Source organism: Manacus candei, unplaced genomic scaffold (genome assembly GCF_025592945.1).
Source record: "Manacus candei isolate 608988 ecotype Guabito, Panama unplaced genomic scaffold, ASM2559294v1 h1tg000043l, whole genome shotgun sequence".
Taxonomy (NCBI): Eukaryota; Metazoa; Chordata; class Aves; order Passeriformes; family Pipridae; genus Manacus; species Manacus candei.
The window spans coordinates 47,249-72,295 of record NW_026138091.1 but is presented as its reverse complement, the minus strand read 5'-3'; the positions used below and the strand labels follow the sequence as shown (position 1 = coordinate 72,295).

General features: G+C 39.7%; 1 protein-coding gene across 13 annotated transcripts in view; it reads right to left on the bottom strand.

The window, feature by feature from the left end:
• PPFIA2 (PTPRF interacting protein alpha 2) overlaps positions 1 to 23,761 on the bottom strand; it is a 329,493-nt gene extending 305,732 nt beyond the window's left edge. For 4 of the 13 annotated variants that reach the window (XM_051795691.1, XM_051795696.1, XM_051795695.1 and 1 more), the window contains exons 1-2: positions 23,409 to 23,754; positions 10,562 to 10,812 (exon numbers count right to left, since the gene is read on the bottom strand). In XM_051795691.1, the coding sequence (XP_051651651.1) occupies positions 10,562 to 10,810 (249 nt within the window). In that variant the 5' untranslated portion in view covers positions 10,811 to 10,812; positions 23,409 to 23,754. Of the gene's footprint in view, positions 1 to 10,561; positions 10,813 to 23,408 lie in introns of all 13 variants that reach the window. The other 9 variants (XM_051795699.1, XM_051795701.1, XM_051795702.1 and 6 more) reach the window with 5 other exon arrangements.
• Positions 23,762 to 25,047: the final 1,286 nt, after the last annotated feature.

Sequence of the window (25,047 nt, the reverse complement as noted above, 5' to 3'; positions counted from 1 at the left end):
TCAGATGTTTCAGATCTATCTGCTAGTATTCTTCTAGAAGATAAGTACTTTCTGGTTTATTCTGTCCAGGCAAAAGTGATTCTTCTCACTTCTATTCCTATAACGTCTGAGAATACAAATAACAACTAGCTACAGAAAATTTCTTTTCCTGTATCTTCTAACATATATCACAACATTGATTTTTTTATTATCTTACATTGCTACTGATCTTCTTAGCTATCATAGCTCTGTAATGCACAAGTAGGAAGCAAAATTAGCACAGATATATTCAAACAGAAAATAAGCATCAGTGTATGGCTCAGATTCAAGCATGACTAAATTATGAAGCATTGTACCCAGCTGAAACAGTGAAATCAGAAATACATGTAGTGGTATTTCTAGTGGCAAATGTACACATTTTTGCAAGTTTGACTTGGATTATTTGAGATCTTGTATAACCATTTGTTTTGGAAGTCTGATTATCAGCTTTCAGGCTTAGATGTAGGTTCCCAAGTAATCTTCATTGATCCTTATAAAGTATGCAGAAGTTTCTATTTGCATGGAAAAAAAAAATCTGCCCATTCACAGTATTTTTTCTGAAGACTTAATCTGAGAATTTATAAAGGCTCAGACAGGTTCAGTTTGTGAAGAACTGTGCTGTTTCTTGAAAGCATTTTTTGAAATTTATGACATATTTTTTGAAATTACAATTTTCAGTAAAAAAACCCTCCTAAAATCTGGCAATTGAGCCTCTGTAGGGACTATATACAATATCTATGAGTTACTACTAAATTGTTGGCTGTATGCTTGTAACAGCACACCATAGTTGAGGCAAGAAGTAATAGTAGTTCACACTGAAAATAAATCATTAGGACTACAGAATAATAAATACACATTTCTTTCTTAATACAAGAGACTATTAAATTTATATTATAGCTAAGAGCCTAAGTAGAGTTACATGGAAAGGAAAAAGAGTTAAAACAGTTAGTTGAATATTCAGTAAAAGAGGATAAAGAGATGGGATAAGACAACTGATTTATTCTCCACATTATAAGGGGTTAGAATTTTAAATATGTTTTGGCTGACAAAGTTTATGCTAGTTTATCGTAGATACAAACAGCAAGACAAATTATAGTAAGGTATTTGGACATGAATGTCTATAAATTAATGAACAATAAGAAATTCTCTTTCTTAAAAAAACTCATTTTTTCTTGGAATACTTCCGATATCAAGATTTTACTGCTAATGAAAAACTAACTGAATAGGGACAGTTATATCTGCGTAATGTTCATCAATTCACAAGTACTGTCTTTTACATGTTTTGACCAAAGACATATAACAATATGCTTATACACCAATTATATGAGATAGTATTCATCCCTGATCTTTTAGAAAAGACAACATTGCAAATGTGTTCAGCATATCTTAGTGTCTTGGGTTTTCATTATTTCCACTGTCAATCTGATATTATTAAACAAAGGAAGTATAAAACACAAACTTAGTGTATAAATACAGCCTCCAAATTCCATCTCCAAAACACTTTTGCCCAGATAGCACTTGTATTCATAGTACCAAAGAAAGAGTAACTTTTTTTTCCCAGGAGATCAGAATTTTCTGAATGGAGTATTTATCTCAGTGTTCAATGCCTATACATTTTTTGTCATTATGACAGAAAAAAAATACAAAAATCAAAATTCTGCACTAGAGACTCGGATACTCTCATGGGCCTTATTTTGATAGTAAGAGTGTCCAGGAGCACTTTTGATCACAGAATCACAGACTCAATTAGGTTGGAAAAGACCTCTGAGATCACTGAGTCCAACCTATGACCTAACACCATGGCACTAAGTATTACATCCAGTCTTTCCTTAAACACCTCCAGGGATGGTGACTCTACCACCTCCCTGGGAAGTCCATTCCAATATCTATTCACCCTTTTGGTGAAGAAATTCTTCCTAATGTCCAATCTAAACCTCCTGTGGTGCAGCTTAAGACTGTCCTCTCTTCCTGTTGCTGGTTGCCTGGGATAAGAGGTCAATCCCCACCTGGCTATAACCTCTTTTCAGGTAGTTGTAGAGAGCAATAAGGTCTCCTCTGAGCCTCCTTTTTTTCCAGCCTAAACAACACCAGCTCCCTCAGCCACTCTTCATCAGACTAGTGCTCCAGACCCTACACCAGCTCTGTTGCCCCTTTCTGGATGTGCTCCAGCACCTCAACGTCCTTGTAGTGATGGGCTCAGAACGACACAGCACTCGAGGTGTGGCCTCACCAGTACCGAGTATAGAGGGACAATCACTTCCCTGGTGCTGTTGGCCACACTATTTCTGACAGAAGCCAGCATGCCATTGGCCTTCTTGGTCACCTGGGCACACAGCTGGCTCATATTCAGGCAGCTGACAACCAGCACCCACAGGTTCCTCTCTGCCCCTTTGCTGAGTTTGTTCCTTAATCACTTGCTCTTTAAGGAGTAGTTGTGTCACTGATGGAAATAAATGGAAAAACCTCCCTACTGACTTTCCTGAACTCTGCCTTAGGACTTCCTGTGCAGACTGACTTTCGCTCTACCCTTCTTCTGGAGTTCTACCCTTCTGACGCAGAAGTATGGTTTATCTACTTGTGCATTACGTTTTCATTATTATTCCTTCCCTTTATTTACTGCTATGCTCCCTTCTGCTTAGAGTCTCATTAAAAAAAAAATGGGAAAAATAGGAAAAAAACAAATCTGTAATTTTGGTTACTTCATAATTTGAAATAAACCAACATAAAACAAAGAACCTTACTCTAAGTCTCCAAGATTTATTTAATATTATATGTTTTGACAGAAGATTCACTGTCATAACAAATTGATTGTCACAGTGTAATTGAGATTTTTTTAGAACACATACATTGTAAAGAATGCAGCTGATCAACCGTAATGAAAAAAAAAAAAAACAAAAAAAACACAAAACCACCAAAGCCTGTAATCTGATACTAACTAGGAAAAACCCTATGCATAAAGGATAAAATATACTCAGCAAATGATGATTTGGAGGAGATTCTTGAGTAGACTGTAGAAATATTATATTATATAAAATAAGGTTACTGATCTACCTGGCCCTTAACTTCTATCCATAAAAGTTCACATTCCTGGGGATCACATAAAAGATACATATTCATCAATACAAAAAACCATGCTGTCTTCAGAGTCAACAGGAAAACTCCATAGACTTCAGTGATAGCTAAATTATCCATACTTTAGAAAAAACCCTATGCCCCTAACACAATTTTATGGTTTTGTGAAAATACTCATTAGTATAGGTAAATATTTGTTAAGATAGAAGATAGCCTGAATAAGACATTTCTAGAAATCTTCTGATTCTCAAATATTCTGCATTTCCCTTGCTTTTAATAGAGAAATTATAAAGGAAGGAATATGTGTTTTCAAGATGTTCTTGGATGATGTCTCAGCCTCTACCATTCACTTTCAAGGACATGAGTAAAGAGTATACTAACAGAGGTAAGCTTTATAAAATTGAATTATTTTTTCCAGCTTTTCCCCCCTGTATAGAATAGTTCAGTTGGAAGAGACCTACAAGGATCATTTAGTCCAACTGCCTGACCACTTCAGGGCTGACCCAGCTAAATAATACTATTAAGGCCATTGTCCAAATGCCTCTTAAACACTGAGAGGAATGACTATAGCTGTTACGAAAACTATGGTCTCTACAATTTAATGGCAACTGCTACATTTACAGGGACTTGCATAACCGTCTGTGTTCTATTCTATTGACCATCACCATTATATTTTTATCACATATTCATTCATATGTCTTTATAAACATTCAGATAATGAGCCATCAATAGTTAATGCAGCAGTTGATGTACGTGGTTCAAGCTAAAATAATTGATATCCATGTTTATGGAGGAGATATAGAGTGAAATGGGAGTACATAGTCTTGTTGCTAGCTTCAGGCATTCACCACATGTTCCTCCTCCTCTAAATATTTATGTTTCGCTCTTTTTTTCTTATATCCCAGTTTTTTCTTCTCTGGATTGTTGCATCACTCTTCTTCAGTCATCAAGTATTAATTACAAACTCCAATGCTTTTAGGAGAAACTCTTCTGCTTATAAATATTTTGCAATATGCTACTGAATACACGGAACTTTACAACAGCAAGGAAATAAACTCATACTTGAAAAGAATTCAAGTTATTACTAGTATGTATAATTATACCTATGATTGTGCTCTCTTGGGAATATGATGACAATTTAAAAAAAAAAGGACAGTCTACAGAGGACCCAGCTAAAGCATTGTCTTTCTTACACCACCAATGCAGTCAGTCTGTCTTTTAAGGGCAAAAATTCTAATTTGTTTATGAAAATATTTCTGTTCATTTTTAGTAATTTAAACTCATTTTGGCCATCACAAAGACTTGCTACTTGCGCTGATTTTAGAGGGAACTGCATAGGTTCAGAACAATTAAAAATTATGATATTTTTATTTAGTAGCCTGAACAATTTTTCTCTATGACAGTAGAAATTTAGAGATAGCAACAAACACTGGGTTAAGCTTTAATTTTTACACATGAATATTGAGTTTCTCACTGGAGCTCTGAGATAGAAAATTTGGAATTTTCGCCTAAGACATGTGGGATAGATCTCAATTTGACTACTTGGAATTATTTTTAAATTAATCTCTGTAAATGTGAGGAAAAAATGCATAATTTTGCAGTATAAAGAAAATAGATGGAGAACTTACAGAAGTCCTTAACACAAGAGGATGTTTTTAGTACTTCAAAAAAAGTACTGATTATTCATTCAAATATACAGGATGCCATTTGTACTCCATGTTCTTCAGCATAGCCAGAAAGAAATAAATCAAGGAAAAAAGCCATCATTCCATTTTCATCATAAGAACAAGAAACATTTTAAGAACAATACTGTGGGTCAGACTATTATTTTCACCAAACAGTAAATACCTTAAATCGCTCAGCAAGTGTCCAACCTTAAATGAACAAAATCTACTTTAATTATTACTATTTAAAAATCTCCGTATTTTTTCCCAGTGGGCTATTTTATTTTTGTATCTATGTTATTATATGTGTCTATATGTATGCCACTATTTCGTATCCACGGACTATAAGCATACACATTTAAACAGAAAATACAACTGCAGAATAAGGCCCTACTGACTTACAGTTGTCCCCCTATACCTTTCTTGTCCATGCCAGTAAAACATTCATTGTTCATTGTATTGAAAGAATCTGCAAGGCTATCAACAAAATTCTCTAATCACAGTCCTATTAAAGGTTAACATTGATCAAATTACATAAACTGGTTCAATAAAACAAGGTCATTACATTTCCCTCTTTGGATTTTTCCTTCTATCATGCCTCCAGTAAGCATTTCTAAGTGAGTGGTATCCTATTAGATGAAATAAAACCTTAATGATTACCAGTATGTTTCTACTACTGATTTTATTACTGAATTATTGTAGCTAACAACTACAATTTAGTTGAAATCTATGGGGTGCCAGGGGATATCAAAGGATTCTTTTTTTAGCATTGCAGTCCCACATTCCAAACAATTCTACTATCTATATCTAGAAAGAACAGATTATTAGAGAGAAAAAAATATTTTTGCAACATCTTATAGAATTTAAATTTAACTAGAACTAGGTGTTTAGATCATCAGAGAGATTCACTGGAATACCAATATACTCTAACTTGCTGGAAATAAATATAATGAAATAATTTTTTAAAAAAACAAAATGAAGTTCCAATGCCCTCTCTCTCAGCACAAATTATTCAATTATCTCTACCAAAGAATAACATAATTGGACTGGTTTAGTTTTTAAAGGTCCATTTTAAAGGTAGAGGGTTTTATACCCATGTACAATGAAATTCAACTCATGTAAGTTTAGCTATCTAAAAACTAAGCAGGCAAGCTAGGCGCTGTGCTCCAGCCACACCACCCAAGTTGCAGAAAGCAAGAACAGGGACTGGGAGAATGAAGAACCATTCACTGTAGGAGAAGAGCAGGTTTAAGATTATCTACATCTGAGAAACCTGAGGGTGCATAAATCCATGGGACCTGATGAGATGCATCCCCAGGTGGTGGATGAAGTGCCTAAGCCACTATCCATCTTATTTGAAAAGTCGTGTCAGCTTTGTAAAGTTCCCACTGACTGGAAAAGCAGAAACATAAGCCCACTTTTAAAAAGGATAAAAAGGAAGAGCCAGGGAACTGAAGAGCTGGAGAGGGACTTTTTACATGGCCATATAGTGATAGGACAAGGGAGAATGGCTTTACACTGAAACTGGGTAGGTTTGGATTGGATAGCAAGTATAAATTCTTCACTATGAAGATGGTGAGACACTGTAACATGTTGCCCAGATAAGTCCTGGGTGCCCCATCCCTGGAAGTGTTCAAGGTCAGGTTGGATGGGGCCCTAAGTAACCTATCTAGTGAGTGGCATCGCTGCCCATGGCAGGAGGGTTGGAACTAGATGATCTTTAAGGTCCCTTCCAACCCAAACTACTTTAGGATTCTATAACTCAGCCATATTCTATAGTCACAAGGAAAAAAACTCAACCAAACAAATCCAGAGCATTTCCAGATTTCATGATATGGAATGAATTACCCTTTCTGAAAGGCCTAATTTTCCCTTTTTAAAATGAGTTTCTATGTGATTAATACTGAGAGCTTAACTTTTAGTCAGCTTTACTAGTCAGAATGAGTGGTTCTATAAAAGAAATAGCATAGGTGTAGATTCCGATGATCAGATCATCAAAAGAGTTATAGCCATTTAAAAAAAAATCTGCTAACATAAATGCTCAATAAAATCAGAACTTTCTCGTAATATAATATTCAAGAGACAATGGGCACAAATGGAAACACGAGGTTCCTCCGGAACATCAGGAAACACTTTTTACTCTAAGGGTGACTGAGCACCGGCACAGGTTGCCCAGAGAAGCTGTGGAGTCTACCCTTGGAGATATTCAAAAGCTATCTGGACACAGTGCTGGGCAGCCTGTTCTTAGTAACCCTGTTGGAGCAGACGAGTGGGACAAGGTGACCTCCAGAGGCCCCTTCGAACCTCAACTATTCTGTGATTCTGTGAATATTAATTTCTAAGTAAATCACTGAGCAAATACATTACTAATGAACAAAATAAACATATTTTCATATCTTGAAACGGTTTTTTGAAAGACTAAAAGAAACACTAAAATAACCACAAAATAAGCTTAGTTCAGCATTGTTTATCAGAGTACATTTATAACTATTATAACTCTTATGATTCTTATGAGTCATTATAAGCCTTACCATGACACACTTTGTATTTTTCCAGCTTTTTTACAAGGCAAGTAATATAGGTGATATTTTCTAGACAATTTAGCTCAGAGAAGATTATGGTGAAATTTGCTTGAGGAAGTTGTAACTGAACGTTTTCCTCTTTCTACCACTCAAAACATGAGTTACCATTTCTAAATACAGTTACTAACCTTTCTAGTAGAACAATTCTTTTGTGCTACAGTAAAAGACTTAATTTTATTCCAACAAAATAAAACCATACTGTTAAATATTTAGATCTTATGCTTCCCCATTAGAGTGGAGTTGTACTGTATTTAGCAATTTTTTTTTTTTGCTGGACTCAAAAGTCATGACCTACATACAATAAATTCCTGTTGTAAGGAAACATGCAGTGCAGATCCAAATACACTTTCCTTAGAGGCTTCTGCTGTCAACAGGAAGCTTTGCAAAGAATAAACAAGATCACTTGTGAGCTAGATTCTTAGTAAGAGAAAACCTATTATGCACAGAACACTTCTCAGTTTAACTGTACTATCACATAATTCTCATAGTTTTAAGTGAAAATATTCAGACTCATGTTTCATTCTTTGTGTGGAATGTTCCCACACAAATAGAATGTCTCCACAATAAAGTCTGAAATAAAGAACATGGTGGGGTGTTCTGGGTCAAGTTCAGAGGTTAACCAAAGGTAGTACAATATATAATGTCTTTCACACCACCTTCATCTTGAAAACAGTTTGAGGTTTTCACTTGTCTTTGCTTAAAAAAGATGTCATTCCTTCATAATTCAAGACCTTCTTTTGATGAATGATATATCTTTATTAGTGGTACCCTATAATAATTTATTCTTTCATAAACATTATTTTTGGCTTAAAACATTTCTTTCATCTTTACTTGGTCATTCCATCTTTCTGTCTTTCCAAGAAAATTTATGAAATCACACATAGTCTCTCTCAACTAAGTTTTTCATAGAAGTAAGAAAACTTAACCATTCTTTTCAAGTAGAATATGTTACTGTCTCTTTCCTCTAGCAGTCTTTTTCTGAAGCTCTTCCAATTTGAGGTTGGTTCTCAATCACTACTGAGCTAAAACCCTGACAAAAAAGGTTCAAACCACCCCTTAATTTAACTGCATTAATACTCACCTAATTCCAATAGCAATATCTTACGTAATACATTTCACAATTATATTTGCCTTTTTTACACCCAGCCCCCATTGGCTACCTAAAACCATTGTATAGCATATATTTTCCCTCTTTACTATTGCTATCTAAAGATCAGAACATAAATTTTTGTTATTAACTGTTATATATATATATAAGCATGCTATTTCTTGTTGTGGTCAGATTAACAAAAATTGATCTCAAAACACAATCTTAATTAGCTACTACTACTAGCCTCCTTCCATCCTGTCAGTCAACTGTAAGTGAAAAGTTTTCCTCTCTCTCTTTTATTACTTACCTTACTAATTACTATATTGATTTCTCTTACGTACTTTGCATCTGTTAGTAATTTAAATGGGGCTTCAAAAGATACCTGTTTTAGGGATACCTTCGTTCCCTAACCTAACAAATCTGGTACCAAAGAGTCATGTTGAGTTACTCTGTATAAAGACAATTTTGATAAACCCTAGTCATATTTTTAAGTTAACTTTCTGACATATTACTAGTTTTTCCCAAAATAAGTTTTAAAGTCTTTTCTGTTACTACGTTTAGTTCAGCTGATCTGTAATTGCCTGCTCACTTTTTTCCTCCTGCCTTAAACATGGCTATTCAGTTAAACATAGATGTTCATAAAGTTAAGACTGCTAATCTAATGGAAATAAAATTTATTTCAATCACAGCATTTAAGAAGACAACTGTATTTCTGTAACTCAGATTTGAAAGATATAGTTAACTGCACATTGTTCTGTTGCAGTACAGACCAGTATAAAAAATTATAGGCATCTACAGCAATTGGCTACAGAATTAACAGCTGCAGTTGTAACAGCATTACCTAATAACTCAAGCTTATTATTGAATGTTACACAGATGCAGAAAGCCCTCTTCTCTTCAGATTTCTAGCAATAAATCCTTGAATAAAGGATTTATGCTCTCTTTCACTTATTCTTTTACACTCTTATATGGAGAAACACCAGTAGAAAAGAAGCTCAGCTGCCCACAAATTAGAGAAAAACTTAAAAAAACCCTTGGTTTTACTGTATATCAAGATCATTGCTACTCCTTTTTGTTTGTCCCAAGCCAACTGTAGTCACTCCTATTGTCTGGAGCTAATGCTCAAGTCAATGCTAATGCTATTCTTCAAATGATTACAGTGTCTCTCTCTTATTCAGTCCTATCCCAAGATATTCCAATAACCTACGGGGGTTAGCCCTTGAGCAACTGCTGCTGTTCCCTGCTCCAGTGGATGCCTTCTTTCTTTTCTATCTTTAAAAATTTTCTCACTCGTTTCATTCATCCTTACCATCTCTTTATTCCAACTACACACTGTCTTCATTCCACCCTAACCACTGTCTTAACATGTATAGAACTTGAACCAGGCAGGTAAGGCTACAGTCACTTTCTCTAGTGAGTTACAGTGAGAGATGCAAAGATAACAACATGGAGAAAAACTGCATTTTGAAACATGATATGTTTCATACCTCTGGCCACATATACAGACTGAAGTAAGATGTTTCTATGCTTTTAATTCTAGTATATTAAATAAATAATTCTATTGATATATAATATTAAAATATATATCAGATTAATATTTTAACTGAAGTAATTAATTTTGAAGATCCTAAGAAAGACCAAGATAACCTTAGATAATTAAATTTATATAATTATTTAAAAATAATTGAATTTAAATATTAAGATAGTTGTTTTTGTGGTTTTGTGTAGAACCTTATTTAACCTACATAAGTTGGTTTTATTTGATTTTAGAAACTCTTATCCAGAATAGTATCTAGAAAACATCCTCTTTTTTTTTTGTTCCCACCATTAGATCTTTGATTTAAATGTTCTCTCACCTGTAGTAAATGCTAGAGCAACAGCCAAAAGAACCAGTAGCTACAGGCCTTCATCTTGCTCTCCTTGAAGTCAACTGCTTTACTCCTACTCTTAACTTTGAAGACAGGTCCCATGGAAGTCAAATCACATACTATTTAATCAGCAGGAGTTCTGCAGCCAACATCAATGGGAGCAAAATTTAGGCCTCAAGGAACAAATCCTGATTAGGGTTAAAGTAAGTGGTATTAAGTAAAAAAATCGCCAAACCTAAACAAAAAACATCTTTATCAACTACGTACCTGAGGCAGCGCGGAGTTCAGCTGTCGCTGGAGGGAGTCTCTGTCATAGATGACATCCTGTAGGCGTTGCTGTGCCAGTGACAAGCTTTCCTGTGTCTCCCGAAGAGTATCAAGGAGGCGGTCCCTTTCATCCAGCATATTCACCATCAGCTGCTCAAAATGAGAATCCGAGTCCGAGCCACTGCTTTGGGACCCCCGTTGACTCATCGGGGTGTCCTCATTTATCGTTGGCATCACTTCACACATCATTTCTTTAAAAAGAAAACAAATCAAGGAAAAGCTCTTCAGTACAGAAAACATTTGAGGAGATTTTGTGAGAGGAATTAACTCTGTCGCATGGACACAGTTAATAGATTATTGCATTGTTCCCTCTTTCAAATTTGTGCTCAATGTTAATCAGATGGTCGATAGACAGGGATTAAATACAGTGACTAAATCCAAACAGCAAAGACTTTGAATGTGCTTCCTAAACTGAGAGAAGACTGACTGGAAGGAGATGGACATTAACAGAACACTTAAATTAACAGTTTTGCAAATAATACTCTCTTAAAATGACAGAAAATACTTCCTCTGCAATTGTAGTCTCCTTTATTGTTGATTTTCTCCCTTCTCTTACTTAATTTCATTGTTGAGTTGTTGGTATTGATGTCAATATCTGCCACTAATTGCCAGATTTTGTCATCCTCTAGGCAATTCTACAGTACAGCTCAGGCTAACCATTGATCCCATATCATGCTGCCTTAACACCAGGTTAATCTATTTTTCTATCTAGTTATTCCCACCCTTAGGAGAAATTATTCTCCAGTGAGCTTGTTCAGTAAGAGGTCAAGAACTAGAAATTCTCTGCTAATTACATCCCTGTGATATCTTGTGCAAATTGAATTATCAGGAACAGAATCACTGTTGTTTGTTTCTTAAATCTGTCCTCAGCAGAGTAAACAATATCACCTGGTCCCACGCTTCAATTATAACGTTTCTTATGTAAATCTCAAAATCTCCATTCATGTATGGGAAGAAGCTTTGGGAATCAGTGGGAGACCTTGCTGTTAACTGCTTTGCCCGCTGTCTACAGGTCTCTTGAGATGCAGCGCTGCCAGCAGAGGGAGCCACTACCTTGCCTCCACATACCTCTCGTAGCCTTATGGAAGCATATTTCACTCAGAAAGGGGTCATCACCTAGTGCAGCATCTCCTCTCAGCTCCCACCTGTGGCTAACCAGTTTGGGATGGTCAAGTTCAAGGAGAGAAAAGGGATAATTAAAAAATTCCAAGGCCATCTGCCACTTGTTCATTTTAATCACAACTTTTCAGTATGCAGCAGGTGGCCAAGGTCTATGCATGCCCATTCTTCAAGACCAAAGTAAACAATTTAGATTGTCCCTGAACTTTTCCTGCTCACAGTTGTCAGCATCTCATGGGCTGTGCTTCTTGTCCCAGGGGATTTTCATCAGTGAACTTTCATCATTCAAGAAATTACTTCCAGTGTCCTGCACATGCAGGTGAGGCTTATGGTGTGAGTGGCACAGCACATGCACAGGCTGTGGCAGAGCCAGAGTGGCGCAATTTTGCATGCATGCTGGTGAGCTTGTGGGAACAGGTAGGGAAACATCTTGTGCAGACAGCTGCTGCTACCTCAGCATCTTGCATTCAAATAGACAGAAATTCTCCTCTTATAATCATTGTGGGGATGTGAGAAGCCATATATGTAAGCGGTTGTAGTGTAGCAATGGAATCTATGAGTTGATGGTCATGGCACTATTACCACATCTTGTCCCTCTAGGCTGTTGCATTCAGGGAGGGGAGGGGACCATGCATTGTGCTTTTTTTGAATGCCTGGGCTGCATTACCCTGACACAGCACAAGTAATAAATTTGGGCTGTGACTAAAACAGCAGAGAAGGCAGGGAATGGGCGGGCTGTTCCTGATGTAGGCAGTTGCTCTTTGGAAGTTTTCTCCCCCAGCTCACAACCTCAGGAGAATCTTTAAAAGGTACCGCAGTCCTTGCAGTCAAGACAGTTGATGTACATTGCTTTCTGGAAGTTCGGAGATCAATGCCATTATTTCATTGGAACCACATGCATCCTCTCCCTTCCCTCACTTTGAGAGTGGAGAGAAATATAAAAGAGTAGATGCTAACCTGAGCCAGATCAGAAATGCTGGTAGGGTGTAACAGAAAGGCATGCTTTGAATCTTGAACAGGGAGGAGCAGGAGAAATGGGAATCCTGGGTCATGTTCTCACACAGTTTTTTTGTGGGAGGCAATGAGGACCACTAATAACTTTGAAAGGGACCTGGCTTTTCAGAGTGCTCCTGAGTCAACAAGACAGAAAAAAGGAACAGAATTTCAAATAACTGCAGGTTTGTTGTGGGGTTTCCAAAGAAAAATTTCTTATAGCTCTTCATGAAAGATATAGTATTCCATGCTGTTCTAATTTACTATGATTTGTGTTTTCTTGCCTTTAGAAAAATATTCCTTTTTTTTGTCTTTTTTGTTTTTTCTTTTTTTTAAACTTTATTTGGCACTTATCATTCTTATACCTGCTAGCAATTGTACTGTCTATTTTTTTATTGTACTGTCTACTCTTTTATATGGGTCCGAATCATGGGTCATCTACCGCCACCACCTGCGACTCTTAGAACACTTCCATTAATGCTGCCTCCATACAATCCTAAATATCCACTGGTCAGACTATGTGACCAATACATCTGTCCTAGAACAAGCAGCAGTCACATGTATTGAGGCCATGTTGCTGAGAACACAGCTGCGTTGGGCAGGACACGTCTCCAGGATGAAGGACCACCGCCTCCCTAAGATCTTGCTTTATGGTGAACTTGCCACCGGCTGCCGCAAGAGAGGAGCCCCAAAGAGAAGATACAAGAACTCCCTGAAACAACATCTCAGTCTTGGCCATATTGATCATCATCACAGGTCTGCTCTGGCCTCCAATCAGGAGGTCTGGAGACACACTATCTTCAACGCTGCTGCTTCTTTTGAGAACACACTCAGGATCACTCTAGAGGAGAAAAAACAATGCAGAAAGAACCATGTCTTGTCGATACCATCTAAGGAGTCCTTCTGCTGTGCCTTTTGCAACCGGACTTGTCTATCTTGCATTGGTCTTTTTAGCCACCAGCATGCTTGTAGCAAGCATGGGTAGAGTCCTTCCCAAATCTTCATTTGCGAAGCCTAGCCATGAATGAACCTGCCAGCAGATGGGATGCTTTCAATGCCCCGAGACAACCATCATTTAACACTGTTCCCAGGAAAGACTTTCAGCACATGTTGAAGAATAGAGCCACTTCACCAGGACCTTACTGCACCCTTTATGAATTTCCTGCCTGATAGCAGGAAGAAATCAAAATACTGATCACATTTGAATTCTTAAATTAATTAAAAAAAGGAAAAAGGGAGGTTTATCAATAGGGGCTGCAACAAAAGCTAGGGCAGGTAAAGCAGAGAAAGAAGTTCAGCAGAAACAGAGGAAGAGTGTCAGCAAACAGACCAATCATGGTTTAGTAGTACAAGATAGGAGGGTACATATGTATTTGAATCCTTATATAGGAAGTGAATTATGTCAGGGAGTTACAAAAGTTCTTGAAGTTTCCTGAGCCTTCTGATGGTATGGGCATGTATTAAATCAATCCTTGGCTAACCACAGGATGATGTGTTTCAGATTACAGAATCACACAGAATCACAGAATCTGCTAGGTTGGTAAAGACCTCTGAAATCACCAACTCCAACCTGTAACCTAACACCACCTTGTCAACTAGACCATGGCACCAAGTGCCACATCCAATCTTTTCTTAAACACCTCCAGGGACAGTGACTCCAGCACCTCCTGGGGCAGCCCACTCCAATACCCAATCACCCTTTCTGTGAAGAACTTCTTGCTAATGTCCAACCTAAACCTCCCCTGGTGCCGCTTAAGAGTGTGTCCTCTTGTCCTATTGCCAATTACTTGAAGAAAAGACCAATACCCACTTGGCTACGACCTCTTTTCAGGAAGTTGTAGAGAGTAATAAGGTCTCCACTGAGCCTTCTCTTCTCCAGGCTAAATAGCCACAGTACCCTCAGCTGCTCCTCACAGGACTTGTGCTCCAGTCCCTTCACCAGCCTTGTTGCTCTTCTTTGGACATGCTCCAGCACCTCAGTGTCCTTCCTAAACTGAGAGGCCCAGAACTGGACACAGTACTCAAGGTGTGGCCTCACCAGCGCTGAGTACAGGGGAAGAATCACTGCCTTGGTCCTGCTGGCCACACTGTTCCTGATCCAGGCCAGGATGCCATTGGCCTTCTTGGCCACCTGGGCACACCGCTGGCTCACATTCAGCTTCCTGTCAGTCAGAACCCCCAGGTCCCTTTCTGCCTGGTTGCTCTCCAGCCACTCTGTCCCCAACCTGTAGTGCTGTATGGGTTTGTTGTGGCCAAAGTGCAGGACCCAGCACTTGGCCTTGTTGAACCTCAGCCCTTTGGAATCAGACTATCTCTCCAGTCTGTCCAGGTCCCTCTGAAGAGCTCTCCTACCCTCCAGCAGACCAACACTCCCCCCCAACTTGGTGTCATCTGCAAATCTCCTAATGGTAGATTTGATCCCCTCAACGAAATCATCAGTAAAGATATTAAGCAGAAGTGTGCCCAACACTGATCCAGGGGACATCACGAGTGACTGGCCGCCAACTGGATGTGGCACCGTTCACCACCACTCTCTGGGCCTGGCCCTCCAGCCGGTTCTTAACTGAGTGTGCCTGTCCAAGCTGTGGGCTGCCAGCCCTTCCAGGAGTATGTTATGGGAAAGAGTGTCAAAGTCTTTGCTGAAGTCCAGGTAGACTACATCCACAGCCTTCCCCTCATCCACCAGGCAGGTCACCTGATCATAAAAGGAGATCCGGTTGGTCAGACAGGACCTGCCCTTCCTAAATCTACACTGGTTGGGCCTGATCCCCCATCCGTGATGTGGGTGCCATGTGGTGGCACTCAAGATGATCTTTTCCATAACCTTGCCAGGCACCGAGGTCAGGCTGACGGGTCTGTAGTTCCTTGGATCCTCCTTCTGGCCCTTCTTATGGGTGTCACATTGGCCAACTTCAACAGCTGGTACATCCTCGGTGAGCTTGGATTGATGATAAATGATGGAAAGCGGCTTGGTGAGCTCTTCCGCCAGCTCCCTCATCCGACTAGGATGGATCCCATCCAGTCCCATAGACTTGTGAGCATCTAAGTGGCTCTGCAGGGGGTCTATTTAGCAACCTGTCTCTATCTACCAGCTCAGAAGGCCAGTTGTCCTGAGGACAAGCCACCTTATTGTTGAAAACTGAGGCAAAGAAGGTGTTAAGTACCTCAGCCTTTTCCTCATCTTTGGGGATTATCCTTCCCCCACCCCCAATCCAATTAAGAATGAATGTTTTCCTTGCCCTTCCTTTTGCTATAAAAGTATTTTTAAAAACACTTTTTATTATCCTTTACAGAAGTGGTCAGATTAAGTTCTAATTGAACTTTCACCTTTCTAATTTCCTCTCTGCATGACCTAACAACATCCTTAAACACTTGAGTTGCCTGCCCCTTTTTACTTCTTTTTTTTCCCTGAGTTTCTGCAAAAGCTCCCTGTCTGTCCAGGCCAGTCGTCTTCCCTGCCGGTTCATCTTTCGGCACATAAGGACAGCATGCTCCTACGCCTTCAGGATTTCTTTCTTGAAGTATGTCAATCCTTCCTAGACCCCTTTGTTTTTAAGGGCTGTTTCCCGAGGTACTCTCTGAATCAGCATCCGGAATCAATGAAGTCTCCCCCCTTGGAAGTCCAGGATAGAGGTTTTGTTGATGGTCCTTCTTGTTTCACTGAGTATTGAAAACTCTATCATTTCATGGTCACTTTACCACAGATGGCCTCCAACCACCATATCTCCCACCAGCCCTTCTCTGTTTGTAAACAGCAGGTCTGGTAGGGCCTCACCTCTGGTACACTCGTTCACCAGCTGCGACAAGAAGCTACTCTCCATGCACTCCAAGAACCTCCTCACTGGAGGGAGGAGGACTGCCTCTTGTCCACTGTGTTGAGTTCCCAGCAGACATCTGGCAGGCTAAAGTCTCCCAAGGACTGGTGATCTTGAAACATCTGCCAGCTGTTTATAGAATAACTCATCCACCTCATCATTCTGGTTGGGTGGTCTATACCAGACTCCCACTGGGATGTTGACCTTCCCCCTGATTTTTACCCAAAGGCACTCAAACTTATCATCACTAACCTCAAGTTCTATAGAGTCAAGAGACTCCCTAAGATACACAGCCACCCCTCCACCTCTTCTACCTTGCCTGTCTCTTTTGAAGAGCATGTAGCTATCCATTAAAGCATTCCAGTCATGGGAGTCATCCCACCACGTTTCTCTGATAGCAACTATGTCATAGCTTTCCTGCTGTACGATGGCTTCCAGCTCCTCTTGTTTGTTACCCATAATGTGTGCATTGGTGTACATGCACTTCAGCTGGGCTACTGATTTCACCCCTAACTCTGACTTACCACCCCTAGGCTCATCTCTGGAGAGCCTGGTTTCACCCCCTTGCCCCTTCAATGAGATTTAAGAGTAAGCTTCCAATTTCATTATAGCTGAAAGAAATTTAGTTTGCACACACCAAAAGCACATAGAGGACCAAGCCAACACATGCAGACAGAAACAACTGAAGGATTAACACTGAAACATAAAATAAAAATATTATTGCTATGATCAGTTAGTCTGATTGCTGATGTGGTGATACTCTCCCTGAGAGATTTGAGTCATATTTTTAAATTTCCAGTGGGGGAAGAGGGACATTTCTGATTTCCTTATATGTAATCTGAATTTTAACCAAAATTTGGTGATTAAAACCTGCCAAAACCCTACCAAATTTTACTCTGGTTTCATAATATAATCAACTGAAATGTTTCATACAATGAAATTAGAAGGAATCACTGTAACTACCTACACTTGTCCCACTAATCACAGACCATAAACCTATGTTAAGCTAACGTATATTTTATATAGAAAGGATTTCAATAATAAAACACTGAAAATGATCTCTCTAGTACTAAATTAACTGGAATTAGTCATTCTTTCTGTGAAAACTGTGTGCCTTTTTCAGTTGTATTTGTAGGGGAGACAGAGCCACATTCAGTGCTGCAGTTCTTAAAGGCTCAGAATAAGGCTATTGACAGGCCCACTTCTAATACACTTTAGAACTACCATGCCACACACACACTTTTATGGCTGATCTGTGAATTTGCAGAACTTTTGAAAAAACTCAAATACATTTCCCTATATATGCATGAATCAAATTTCATATACACGGGTCAGATGCACCCTGGACTTACTGGTATGTGAACAGTTCAGGAATAGCAGATCCATGCATACGTGGCAGGTATTTGTCTCAAGTACATGGTTCTTACTAAATCATGAAGATATCAATTCTACTGAGAATGGAACTGAACAGGATAAATAATGGACCATCATTAAGCTTCCCTTTTTATCTTCCATTCTTACTGCTCCAAAAACTGGTTAGGCTCATACAACTTGATTTTTTAAACCATAACTTCTGTATAGACCAAACAGTCATAAACTGACATCTGGATATTCCATGTTTTCTAATTGTGTTTATCAGCCAATGGTTTGAGATCCTGCTCCCCTGTCATATGATTGACTGCATATAATCATATGCCCAAAACCAGCCCCAAAATATTAAAGTTCAGGATGAAGTTTCTTAGCCCTCTACTCTTCTGAATTGGTTTTATACAGTGTAATAGGCTGTTAGTTCCTCATCCAACTCCATGTGCACACTGAAAATCAGATGCCTAATCAAGTCTGTGTACAATTTTAATCTCTCCACTTGGTCTGCACATGCCAGCTTCTATGTTCATATATTTGTTATCCAAAGTAGTATTCCTTTCACTAATCAATACATTCCTAACAACCACTACAAGGCAATTATACAGTTATATTTCTTTGATGAGTCCTATCAGTAAAAAAAAGAATTCAGAGCTGACAGTAACAGAAAAGGAAGGATGAACAAAGACAACGAACAACGTACATGAAGTTTTAGAATCCCTTCTCTGAAGTTTACAACAGAAACCTTGAATTGCATTGCCACAATTCTAAAGTGCAAAGTAATTTTCATAAATTTCAGGTGATGTGACAAAATGTAAGTAGAAATAGAGTGCATAATATTTGCCTTAAATTTCAGAAATGTACTGTGAGCACTGAACATGCTCACCTGCAGTAAGCAAACTCATCTTATTTTGCAGATGGTCCAGCACTAGGCACGGGGTTGACACAGATGACTTCCAAAAGTCCCTTCCACACTGAATAATTCTGTGTGACTGGTGAGAGATTTAAGTTCAAAGAATTCACTCATTTACCACAGAGATTCTGAAATTTAATATACACTTAAATAAAGCTGAAGAAAACTTTGAAATAAAGCAAACAAAGAATCTGCCATATTGTGGCTCATCAAATTGTGGCTCAAAGTAAAGACATTTAAAATTAAAAAATAAACCTCAGTTATATTTGACGTTATATGGGTACATTTTCAGATATCATTTTTTAAACTAGATGTCCTAATCTCTGACATAAAAAACCAATCTCCCCCAGAAAAAAAAAACCACAAACAAAACCATAAAACTCACACACAAAAAACCCCACCCCACAAAAAAAACCCCAAACAAACAAAATCACAAAAACACAAAACCAAAACAGCCCCAAAGAAACCACAAACCAGAGAATCAGAGAAATCTGTAAACATAACCATATGAGGATGGGAAACGAACACATACTCTTCAGACATCCAAATTTAACCAAAAGTCTGTGCTTATTTTTGGAAATGTATGCAATTACTCTTTGAAAGAAAATATACACAAAAATAGATGAAAATATTATACTGGGTTATAAGATGCCCCAACTCAGAGCATTTTAAATTTAAAAGTTTGAAAAGTCTTGTAACTCAGCTTTTATGTCTCATTTATATTGTCTTTACCTACCATTCAAATTACTTAAACCAAAGAAAGGTTTGAAGACATATTTTAATGCTTTATGTTTTTGCACTTAGGCAGTGAGCTACAGTAAAGTAAATAATGAAAAAATATTTTTAGAATAAAAATTGAAAAGCTGCTGAAGCCTAACTTGGCAAGAGTACACAGTATGACTTTAGTTAAGTGGTATATGCTCCTTCTAGAATCTAAAAGGAAGAAACAGTAAATGAAAATAAATGTTTTTCCCCAAAATTCCAACATTTAAGTTGTTCCTATTCAAGGTATATGTTATCAAGTCAATGTTTCCTATATACATACAGGCATGAGGTGCTTGGTATATTTAGGACTATATATATTAATGACTATGCCATTAGAGGATAAATAAAAACATGAATACATCATATTCTCATTGAGAGGGGTGTGGGGGGTAAGCTTTCTTAACATCTCACATTCATTCTCTCAAAAAATAATTAATCAATCAGTCAAACAAATCAACCACCAAACAAATCCAAGAACCATGAAACATAGAGTTTGGTTCTTTTCAAAAGAAAGATACATGATGTTGAATTGAGTCAACTCACATCTGTACACAGACATCATGAGGCAGCTGTGCAGAGACTGAGTAAATTCCCACTGAAGTATTTTTTAAGGATTCCTTTACCAAGACTCCAGCCACATGAAAGAAGGAGGAAAAGATGAAAGAGGAGTATTTCAGGAATCCAACTTGGTTTCCTAACTTGATACCTCAAATCCTACTTGATTACACCAGTGGTGCCCAACCATGCACCTGGCAAGCCACACAGCTCTTTGTGCCTCCAGAGGAGAGCTGCAGGCTTTTTCCCCCAGAAAACTGCAGAAAAGGAGTTGTGGGAGGAAGTGGAGGGGGAACAGATAATTAAGACTTTAATTGACAATCCTAGTTCTCAGGAGTAAGTGAGGAATAGTCCAGACAACTACAGTAACAGCAACCCACTACTGAGTGGACAGCCACTTCACTCTGTCAGGATATCACAAAACAGTTCGGGTTGAAAGGGACCTCTGGAGATCATCTAATCCGACCTGAAGATGTGTTGAATGGAACACAGGTATCCAAGAACGAGCCTCAAGGAAGCTGGAATTTCTTTCACTGGTTGTTAGGAACTGCATGTGGTGGATTAAACACCTCTGTCTCATATTTTCAAGACCATGTAAGTCCATGATAACTGAATAAACTCTCATGTACATTATTCGGTGCAATACTTCCCATGCAGCCAGGGCTGCAAAGAGAGAAAAGGCTTAACAGGGTGACATATGCTTCAGCTTAGTAGCTGAACGTGCACTATGTACCTCTTTATTCAAAGGAATAAAAGGGAAGTTTTGTGTTCCTTGTCAGAAAAAGGTTGACTTGCACGGTAGTAATAAAACTTAACTAAATCTATGCTTGACTGATCTTAGTCAACAAAAATAAGACACTTAAAATATGTTTCTTTTTCTTTAAATAGAAAAAAGAAAGCTCTATTGATACTGAACTTAGTACTTCTGCAGAACAAAATTTATCACTTTACCCCATATTCTGAATGTAAGTGAAGCAGTCCCTCAATGAAATATGCATTAAGTCACCATCATTTTACTGTTAACAAACACTGTTTCTTAGATTCATCATAAGCCAGAGAACAGACATTATAATTCCCTTGCTCAGGGTGCACACAGTGCCCAAAACTTGCAAGGACCACAACATATAGTGAACTTGTGTAGCACCTTACAACTATCCCAAACCCTCAGAGAGGTTCTGGAGGGGGAGTAAGATACTGACAAATTCCTACTTCCCCTAAAATGCCTGTAGCACATACATGCCCCATAGAAATAGACTTTTAGGCAATGTAGTAACTTTAGAACTCTTTTAATTTGAAACAAAACCTAATAATAGTTTTGGACTCGAGTCCTTAGGTATCACAGCCACACACAATGACAGCCTACAAAGCAGTACACTGAAATTCTCCAAACACATTGCCTTCCTTGTCCATTGTGTATCTATTACACCATCTACTACAAATTCTATTACAGATTGATTGGTTCCTAGTTCAGTGTTTTTTCCAACCATTTGCATGGAGCCTAATCCAAAAAATGCTTAAATTCATGAAATTCCATCATGGACTTCAATGGTTTGGATCAGTACAGATGGTTGGAAAAGTGACTAACATAGACAAACCATCAACCTCCTGACATTTTACTAACTCCAAAGAGAGGCATAAAAATCCCAAATGGATGTTGTGCGACACCAGGGAGCATGCTGGATGTTATATGATCATTGCCTACAACATTACCAAAAATCATGAACTGTTTTCCCCTCTAAACACACATCATTTATCTGACAAAAAGCAGTGACTATTTAAAGTGATCTGTTCTACAAAAGGGGGAATGAGTGTGGTTCACTGTTATAGCATTAAGATTTTTCAGGCTGTATGCAAAAATGTCACAGCAAATATATAGCCTTAGCTGCATTACGTCTCCATCAAGAGTGAACTCAGTATTAGCTCAGTTAGGAATTCTGCAGCTCAGCTTAAACATCCAGACAAGTGAATGGACAAAAATTCCAACAAACAGCACAGGATATGGCCACCCTTGGCTGAGAGTTATATAAAGCTCCTTTTCAGGAGCTACTCCACTACCAACTAAATTGATAGTAATTTTCTTATATTAACTTTCCCCTGATCATACTGATAATCATATATGGACCAGGTATCAAAGTGTGTCCTCCACACTGACTTTCTCTAAAACACCTTGAAATTTTTGTGGAACAAAACCTATAGAGTTACAGAGGTGGAAAATGAAAAAGTTGTCATCTTTCTTCTCACTGGACCCCACCCTATCTTCTGTTATCTAGATTTTCCAAGAGTCTTGGAATTATTTATCTTTTTTTTAGTGAATGTTGTAACAAACACCTCTGCAATCTCATTTAGTCCGGGAATAATTTACCAACTGGACTTCTTTCACTTGGGAAGCTCTAGGAGTAAGACAAAAAGATACTTGGCTTGGGCCTGACAAAGGCTCTTGATAAGCATTCATTTTGCTCACCTTGAAGGCCACCACCTTAGATGTGAATCTAATTTTAGTCCCTCACCTTTCTATCCATAGCGGACTTTAAGAGCTTGTTTTCTGTTTCCTCTGATGTTTGATTTGTATATCATGGTTGAGGACTCATTTCAAGTTACTTGTAATTTTGCTGCAGGAAAAAGAATTAGAAATCTAACTACCATACATTCTAGCCTGTTCACAGTGACATCAGCTTGAAAACTCATTTCATTGGACCATTCTGAATATTTTGCATTTACAAGCTATTTTTTTCCAAATCATTAAATAAATATAGTGGTTGATAAAACCAGATCTTACTGCAATTATGTCTCTTCAGATGTCCTCAGCAGGATCGCTCTTAGGCAACAGAGTGTAATTCCATAAGGAAAATCCTTCCTATTGTCTGAGTTGCATTACATGCATATTCCTCCTCCTAGTTAACTCCTTACCTGCCAGTCTCCACTAAACTATGATATCACCTTTAACAGAAACATCCCGCACTCCTTCCACACAGGAGGAGTGGTCAACACAGTACCTTAGAAGGACTCATGCCAACTATTCGTTCTTTATGTCATCTCTCTGATCCCCTATCTCCCTTAACCACAACACAAAAAAAAAAGAAGTTGGCTTCATGTTTTTTAGTCTGGAATTCCACAACTCCCAACTCCCATTACAGAAATGCATTTAAATACCACACAAGTACTACAGCAAGAGGCAGACAGCAAGATTTTGCATTTGCATCTCATCTCCCGGAGGGTGTAGGGGCTAGGGAGGGAATGTATAACTCAGAAATAGAAGGTTCAGTACCTAGTGTCTTTTATTTCGGCGTCTGCTGTTTCACTTGATCAATAACAACCGCAGTCTCCACCGGCTTCGAGCGGGGACTCACACAGCCGAGCACTCCTGGACCATCTTCCCAGCAATGGTGACACAGGCGTTGCTCCGAGGAACCCCAAGCGCCCGCACCCGTCCTCCGTCAAGACTGGCTGCTTGGCATCTCAACATTTTCTTCGGTCACTTCGTCAGCAGCGAAGAGGAGAAGCATCCATGGGAAAAATGGCATATTACAAATTTTGCTTTGGGAAGCAGAGCTTGGCTCAGACCATTGTCGGGAGCAGGAGAGGGGGGAGCGGCTCTTAAAGCTCCAGCAGCCCCTTTCGAGCAACAGCATCTTTGCAGCTGGAGGCAAGCGATCACAGGGGGGAGGGGCCAGGGTGAAAGCATCTTCCTTTTATTTCTTATCTTTTGTTAAACTTAACTACGCGGTATCAGGCTTCTTCTGTTCTTCGATACCTCCCAGGCTAATTATGTCTCTCCGCGTGACTGAAGTCCACACGCACGCACGATTGCCTGCATGATCAAAAAGCAAACTCGGTTTTCTGCTTTACAGAAATAAATCCTCTCCCCACGGCTCATCGCTGGCGGGCTGGCACATCGCTGCCTGGCTGCCACCATTCAGAGCCCGCTCCCAGAGGTACGGAGCAGGAGCCGTGGCAGTGGGATCCGGGAGAGCCCTGGCGGGTCTCCCATGGCAGGCGCGCCGCCCCAGCCTGCGCGTCCCGGGCGGCTCCGCTCCTGGGGCAGAGCCCGCGCAGCCAAGCACCGCTGCCAGCCCCGCCAGGAGACGGGAATGCCGTCCCCCGCCGCTGCAATGATCACTCGGGGTGACTGTATCGAAAGGGGCATGAGAGCTCTACACTACTGTATTCTGTAATTTAAAGAGCTCAGGCGAATACCACTACATCTCATCTAATCGTATAGTGTCATAAAACGTATCATCTCCTGTAATCCGACCATGACAAAGCATGGCTAAAACCTGAATCATAATCCGAATAGTCCAGGCGTGTAATTAATATCACGGATTGGGAAACACCAGTCGCGGGCAAGCGCCCTGTGTCCGGGTCCGGGCCCCGGGAGTGCGGCAGGGCCGGGGGGCGGGAGGGCGGCAGCGGGCGAGGCAGAGGCAGGAGGGAGCGGCTACGGGCGCTGCTGAGCTCGGCGTGCTCCTCGGCGCGGGGACTTCCCCTGGAAGCCGCTGCAGTGGTTTTCACCAGTCCTTAAATAAATTCTGAAGTAATCGCGTCTGCCGTCTCTGCCTCACGCACGCGGCTCCCCAGATGCAGCCACTGCTGCTGCTTCGCAGCTCGCTCGGCGCTAATTCCCTCACGCCCACTCCTTACGAAAAAAAAAAAAGAAAAAGAGGACATCAGGGCGCGACTTGGATGTCGAGCGGCGCTCCCTCCGCTCTTCTTTGCCCCTTACAAATCCTCTGCTCACGGCTGTGCGGCCCCCGGGCGGCTCGGGCAGGGGCACAAGGGGCTGCGACGCCTTGGTCGCCCAGCGCCACCTCCGCCCGTCGGTGCTAGCCCAGGAGCCCCAAGGTGGGCAGGTAGAAGAGGTGTGGGGAGAGGGGACGGTGATGGGTGTCCGTGGAGGAACTGGGCAC